Here is a 7,343-nt window from a genome sequence, read left to right as displayed (position 1 = left end):
AGTCTGCTCCGATCCATCAGTGACGGGTTCAACTGAACCAACCAAAGGGTGGTCCAAAATTTTTGATTTATTATTACTTGTTTTTGTCAGTTGCTGAAAATAGTAAAATGATCATTGATATAGGCTGCTTAAATATAATCACCTGATTGCGGGGACTGTATGATGATAAGTTTATTTTTAAAAAGACAAAAAAATGGGGTAGAAGAACAATAACTTTGCTCCCCCTAAATGAATAATGGGGGATGCATTTGCTCCACTTGCTCCATTGGCGCCTAGATGCTCATGACCCCAGCAAACGCAGCAGACTTCTGACTTAACAGAAACACACAAACAGCTCAGCTGGACGGACTTTTAATTTCATTAAATCATTTTAAAACAGATGATTTTTATCTTTTATAAATAAAAACAATAAATAAACTGCAGTCAGTGTCGGTGCGTTTGAGGGTTTCGGGACATCACAGTGTCAGTGCTTTTCAAGACTTTAGGAAATCACAGTGTTGGTGCTTTTGAGCACTTCAAGATGTCACAGTATTAGCAGCAGTCAGCAGAGTGGTGAACAGTGAGTTGGGTCTTTGTTTCAACACATCTGGATGATCAAACTCCACAACCTGTCAGACAACAGAGAGGCAGCATTCACACAGAGAACCTGGAACATTACTGATTTCTGTTAAAGACATAAATATTCCAGAAGGACTCTGTTGATGTATACAGTGTGTGTGTGTGTGTGTGTGTGTTACCTCTCCGTGGTCCAGCACCAGGATGCGGTCGGCCTGCAGCACTGTGTTGATGCGGTGAGCAATGGTCAGCATGGTGCAGTGCTGAAACGCCTCTCTGATGGTGATCTGGATCAGAGCGTCTGTCTCTGCATCCACAGACGCTGTCGCCTCGTCCAACAGGATGATCTGATGGACAGACAGACAGACAGACAGATAGACAGACAGACAGACAGAGAGACAGAGAGAGAGAGTGCTGAAAGTTGTAGTTTTGACTTTTACAGTTTTGTCATAGACATCATGTTCATCATGTTCACAGATCTGCTGCAGATAACAGAATAAATCAGTAAATATCAGCTTGTTCTACAGCAGAGAGGCAGTAAACTCTGGTGTCAGCGAGCTGTTTGAACTCTGATGCTGCTGACATGAAATCTAATAAACCACCACACATGAATGTTTTAATTCTTCAGCCTGTTGGACCAGAACTCATCAGGTCTTCACAAACAGAAACACAAATAATATGTTGATGACATTTTGTTCTTTCAATCCTCCATAAATTAAGCTGTTTAAGTTCATCTCTAGTCTCTTAGTGACACACAAAACATACTATATACATGTAGGAGTCATTTTTAGACAAGACAACTGTTGTGACTGATGTGAAACATGACATCAGATACAATCCTGAACACTGCTGGAAATCTGTTTTATTCTTACATGAATTAAATGCAGTAAACTGAACATACAGGCTTAAGTTACTGAAACATCCTGACAGCACAGCTGGAGGCCTACCTTACTGTTTCGTAGCAGCGCTCTGCTCAGACACATCAGCTGTCTTTGTCCTACAGAGAAGTTTCCTCCGTTCTCCGTCAGCTCAGCCTGCAGCTTCCCGTCCAGACGGCAGATCTGACAACACAAGTTCAGTCCATCAGAGAGCAGCACATCACTCATCTGCACTGACAACAATCAATAATAATAATGATAACAGTGACACTAATAATAATAACAGCAGTAGTGACAGTATAGATGAGGAAACGTACTGTCTCCTTCATGTAGGTCTTCTCCAGCGCCGCCCAGATCTCCTCATCACTGTAGCTGTTGAACGGGTCCAGATTGTATCTGCAGACAAACAAATACTGAGACACACCTGTCGGTAACAACACGTTGCCTGCAGCTGTTCTCATGGAAACGGGTGTTGTTTGAAACATGTTCCCATGGAGATGGGTGTTGACTGAAACATGTTATTTAAAATCTCAACTTATTGAGGACTGCGAACTGGAGCTGTGCTCAGGTTGTGACTGATGACGAGAACCCAAGGACGGTCTGTCTGGTGGCAGGAAGCAGCTGAGGTTACCTGACAGTCCCGGTGAACAGCACAGGGTCCTGAGGGATGATGGACAGGTTCCTACGCAGGTCGAACAGGCTGATGGATGTGATGTCCACTCCGTCTATCAAGATGCTTCCTGCAGCCGGTTCAACCAGCCGGAACAGAGCCACAGCCAGAGACGATTTCCCTGAACACACAGGTAAAACAGTTTTACCTGATGGTCTAAGGACCAAAACGTTGTATTTTTAATAAAGTGTATTGCAAGTAAAAGGACAATGTGCTGGAATTCTCTCTTCTCTTGCCTATGGACATTTCCCTCTATGCACCTGTCTACAAGAAACTGAAGGTGTGAACGAGCCTTTACAGTTAATTGTAAGACCGCATTCACACCAAATCCGGCAATGCCAGAAAACACCAGTCCTCCGATTAATTTGAATGGGGGCAGTGCGTTTAGGCTGCAGGGGTGGAGACCCCATGAGGTTCAGCAAGAAACGAATATTCTGTCTGAACCAGAATCAACTTCAATCCAACATCACGCTGCAGTGGCCAATCACAACTAAAGACGCTCACAGGAAGAAGAACTTTGTTTACTTGTTGACTTTGTTGTCGGCCCTTCCGACTCTGGATTTGATGTGAATGCAGCCTAACAGCTGACAACAGCTGACCCAATCTCCATCATCTCACTGCTGTCATCAGGTCCAGGTCACAGTGTCTGCAAGGTAAACAAAGAAGCCCAGACGTCTCTCTTCCTAACCTCGTCCTCCTGCAGGACGGGACTGCTGCCGCTGTGACGTGGACCCGAGTAAGAGACAGAAGCTGGACGGATGGACACTGAATGCCAGAACATTGGACACTCTTCAGGTTCCTTCCATAACCTGCATGGTTTTACCGGAGCCCGTCCTTCCAACGATGCCCAGCTTCTCCCTGGCTCTAATGTGGAGCTGGAGGCCATTGAGGACGATGGGTGAGTTGTCCTTGTACCTCATCTTATAGTCCAGGAAGGTGATGGCTCCGTGCTGAGGCCAGTTCTCCTGGACCTGATCCACCTGCAGCTGCCCCGAGGCCTCGGCCTCACAACCCTGAAACACAACAAGCACTCACTAAGACTGTAGTCAGCGGAGACCAGACCAGACCAGCAGGCAGCAGCATTTATCTCAGTCTGACCGTGATGTAATCCAGCAGCCGCTCCACAGACAGGAACCTCACCACCACCTCCATCAGAGCCTGGATCATGCACTGAGAGTTGCTTGTCAGCTGGGAAACAAACAGAAATATTATACCAGACTAGTATATAAAACTAGAATTTAAGTTATTGGAAACTCACACAATCACTGATTGGTTATTGATCATTCACACTGAGTGTATTCTGGGTCATCACACATGTTAACATGTAAAATCATGTGTGATGATGTCATGAATAATGTGACATGAGCCGTATTCATAAAACATCTTCAGGTTTAAAGTTCCTCCAAACTGGTCAAGACTTCAGTGATCCTCTGACTTGTGCTCTAGTGCCACCATGAGTTTGACTTTATAGTTCTTTCGTGTAATATCTCAACATCTATTGGATGGATTGCTGTGACATTTGGTTCAGACATTCATGATGACTCGGAATGAAGTGTAATAACTTTGATCCTCTGACATCAGAGGCGAAATCATGTCACTTGAGTGAAAACTTGTCTCTTGTCCTGCAGCTTTATGAATCTGTGTCATAAAATGAGGCAGAAGGAGAGACTGGAGGGAAATAACTGGAGTGTGTGTCAGGTGACAGTCTACCTGTATGATGAAGACCAGGGCGAGGGCTTTCATGGGGGGGCTGCAAAAATCATTAGAGCTGAAGATGACCAGCAGAGAGACCGGCAGCACCATGACAGTACACAGAGCGTCCACCAAGAAACACAGCCATCGTATCCCGTAGTTAAACAGTAAGAAGTGGTTAGTGTTGATGTCAGACAGGCTCTTAAACCTGCAACACAAACAGGACCAGTCAAAGTGCTTTATTTGTCAAATGCACAGTGTAACACAGGGTCAATCTGGGCAGTGAAATTCTTCAGACATGGCAAGCAGCAATCACATAGTAGACATAAGGAAAATCAAATCATTAAGAAAATCACAAATAAGGAAAGAATAGCAAAAATATACATAATACAATAACATAATATACAGACCAGCAGCAGTCTCAGAGACTGAGAGGATGGGGAATATGGACAGTAAGAATATTAAATATTGTAAATATAAAGTGTAGGAGTGTCAATGAATATGTACATTAAATTGTGGTGACATACATTGAATGTACATAAAAACAGACAGACAGACTGAATCATAAACATAATGTGCCAAAAGCCACATAAACTGAAGGTACTGTAGATATAATCAGAAATAAACTGTGACACTTTACTTGACAGGTGTTTGGACCGCAGGGAAGACCAACATGTTTCCCTGACTTCCCCACAGCTTGTAGTTCTCATGAATCACTAAGAGATGTCTTTGACGTTATTAGTCAACAACTAAAACTGAGAATAACTTCAAACTTCAGCTCAGTCTAAAGTATTTGATGGATTCGCCCGACATGAACTGATGTCACTGTGTTTTAAATGCTGCTGAGAGTTTGAACTGACATGATTTGTTATGAGAAGAAGCAGCACTCTGACAGACTGAAACATCATTATTATTATGTTTTTGACTGGTATGAAGTGCTGTGAGACAGTGATGGAGGACAGGAGCAGTCTTACAGCTGGATGTACTCGTCAGTCTTGTTGTAGGCGTGGATGATGCTGAGGCCCTGAGCGATGGAACTGCAGAGAGAGATGCAGGAAGAGCGACTGATGTTCTCCATCTTCTTTAAGCCACAGATGTTACTCAGAAACATCCTGCAGAGAAACAGACAATAAACCCTCTGAGCTTTACTTTCACTGTAAACAGGAATTAATTCCACTAATGTCAACACAACAAACAAAGATCCTTTGCTCTGGCACATTTCCTCCTCGGCCTCCTGTGAAACTGTGATTTTTCTGCTCAGTTTGTCGACTCACCAGAGGAGGAGGGCCAAGAGTGCAATGAGGACGAGCGCCGGCAGCAGCATGATGGGGAAGATGATGGAGTTGATGATGCAGATGCAGATGGCGATCAGAAAGAAGATGAGCAGGATGTTCAGATGGTGAGGCACCAAAGAGTCCATCTCATCCTGATATCTGGAGAAACAGTTGAGGACGCGGCCAGTCGGCGTCGTGTCAAAGAACCTCATTGGACTCACCAGGATCTGCCGTAGACATGAAGTCTGTGATCAACCTTTAAGTTTATTTACACTCTATCAGGCCTTTTCTACATCACATTTACAGCAAGTTAATTAAACAAATGACAAATGTTTCTGTATCATTTTGTTCATTTTTTGTAAACAATTAATAGCACCTGATTGTTACTGAGTCCATTATAATGTTTAGATTTGTAAGATAACGGATGAAGCTGTCATACCTTCTTCAGCAGGCTGTTGTGCAGCGTGGTGGAGGCGTGAAACGTCACCTTGACGTAGCAGAAACATTTAATCATGCAGACGATGAGCAGGAGGACTATCAGCAGACCAAACATCAGCTGGTAGAAGGGAAGGTCTGCGTTCAGAGAGATGTTTCCTCGCTCTGACAACGTCACATTACCTGTCTGAACAACAACAACCAGATGAGTGTTACACCTGACTCCACCTGTGTTACTTTAAATACCTGAGTATTGTGGTGTGTTTTTGTGTGTTACAGCCTAAATACACCAAGCACAGGCACGGTGCAACACATCTGCCGCAGCAGAACACCAATTCCAAACTGAACATGATGCGAACAAGCAAACATCAGATTGTTTCAGTTTTTCCCAGTGAAAATGTTTTAATCTGCTCCATGTGTCAGTGAATAGGCAAAGCGACTTGGCACTTGTTTGAAGGTGGTAGAAAGAGGATTTGACAATTTGGTGGATATGGGGCTTGAGGGAGAGGGTGGGATCAAGGGTCACACCAAGGTTGCGGCCCTGGGAGGATGGGGAGAGTTTGGTGCCATCAATGATGAGTGTAGACATGTTGGTTCTGCTGAGGGTGGACTTGGAGCCAATAAGGAGGATCTCCGGTATCAGCAGATGCAAGGAGATCATTGAATACTTTGAGGAAGGCAGTTTCTGTACTGTGGAGCTAGCAAATCCAGACTGGAAGGGTTCAAATGGGTTATTAGAATGCAGGTGTGTTTGGAGCTGTGAGGCTACAAGACATCCCAGAATTAATGAGAGGAAGGAAAGATGGAGATTAGCAGATAGATGAGGCAGGACGGATCAAGATGCAGTGTGTTATAGTGTGTTGTAGTGTGTTGTAGTGTGTTATAGTGTGTTGTAGTGTGTTGTAGTGTGTTGTAGTGTGTTGCAGTATGTTGCAGTGTGTTATAGTGTGTTGCAGTGTGTTATAGTGTGTTGTAGTGTGTTGTAGTGTGTTGTAGTGTGTTGCAGTGTGTTATAGTGTGTTGTAGTGTGTTGTGTGTTGCAGTGTGTTGTAGTGTGTTGTAGTGTGTTGTAGTGTGTTGCAGTATGTTGCAGTGTGTTATAGTGTGTTGCAGTGTGTTGTAGTGTGTTGTGTGTTGCAGTGTGTTGTAGTGTGTTGCAGTGTGTTGCAGTGTGTTGTAGTGTGTTGCAGTGTGTTGTAGTGTGTTGCAGTGTGTTGCAGTGTGTTGTAGTGTGTTGCAGTATGTTGCAGTGTGTTATAGTGTGTTGCAGTGTGTTGCAGTGTGTTATAGTGTGTTGCAGTATGTTGCAGTGTGTTATAGTGTGTTGCAGTGTGTTATAGTGTGTTGCAGTGTGTTGTAGTGTGTTGTAGTGTGTTGTAGTGTGTTGTGTGTTGCAGTGTGTTATAGTGTGTTGCAGTGTGTTGTAGTGTGTTGTAGTGTGTTGTAGTGTGTTGCAGTGTGTTATAGTGTGTTGTAGTGTGTTGTAGTGTGTTGCAGTGTGTTATAGTGTGTTGCAGTGTGTTATAGTGTGTTGTAGTGTGTTGTAGTGTGTTGCAGTGTGTTATAGTGTGTTGTAGTGTGTTGCAGTGTGTTATAGTGTGTTGCAGTGTGTTGTAGTGTGTTGCAGTGTGTTGCAGTGTGTTATAGTGTGTTGTAGTGTGTTGTAGTGTGTTATAGTGTGTTGCAGTGTGTTATAGTGTGTTGCAGTGTGTTATAGTGTGTTGCAGTGTGTTATAGTGTGTTGTAGTGTGTTGTAGTGTGTTATAGTGTGTTGCAGTGTGTTATAGTGTGTTGTAGTGTGTTGTAGTGTGTTATAGTGTGTTGCAGTGTGTTGCAGTG

At 43.7% G+C, this 7,343-nt stretch overlaps 1 protein-coding gene across 1 annotated transcript in view; it reads right to left on the bottom strand.

Moving 5' to 3' along the window:
• Positions 1-335: 335 nt before the first annotated feature.
• The window catches only part of LOC137188361 (ATP-binding cassette sub-family C member 12-like), a 23,261-nt gene continuing 16,253 nt past the window's right edge, over positions 336-7,343 (bottom strand). Inside the window, exons 16-26 of the mRNA XM_067598285.1 lie at positions 5,509-5,691; positions 5,070-5,296; positions 4,770-4,907; positions 3,814-4,003; positions 3,202-3,291; positions 2,927-3,116; positions 2,065-2,224; positions 1,751-1,829; positions 1,503-1,616; positions 738-902; positions 336-608 (exon numbers count right to left, since the gene is read on the bottom strand). Of these exons, the coding sequence (XP_067454386.1) occupies positions 516-608; positions 738-902; positions 1,503-1,616; positions 1,751-1,829; positions 2,065-2,224; positions 2,927-3,116; positions 3,202-3,291; positions 3,814-4,003; positions 4,770-4,907; positions 5,070-5,296; positions 5,509-5,691 (1,629 nt within the window). The 3' untranslated portion in view covers positions 336-515. The remainder of the gene's footprint in view (positions 609-737; positions 903-1,502; positions 1,617-1,750; positions 1,830-2,064; positions 2,225-2,926; positions 3,117-3,201; positions 3,292-3,813; positions 4,004-4,769; positions 4,908-5,069; positions 5,297-5,508; positions 5,692-7,343) is intronic.

Source organism: Thunnus thynnus, chromosome 1, assembly GCF_963924715.1.
Source record: "Thunnus thynnus chromosome 1, fThuThy2.1, whole genome shotgun sequence".
Lineage (NCBI taxonomy): Eukaryota > Metazoa > Chordata > Actinopteri > Scombriformes > Scombridae > Thunnus > Thunnus thynnus.
This window is presented reverse-complemented; position numbering and strand designations above follow the sequence as displayed.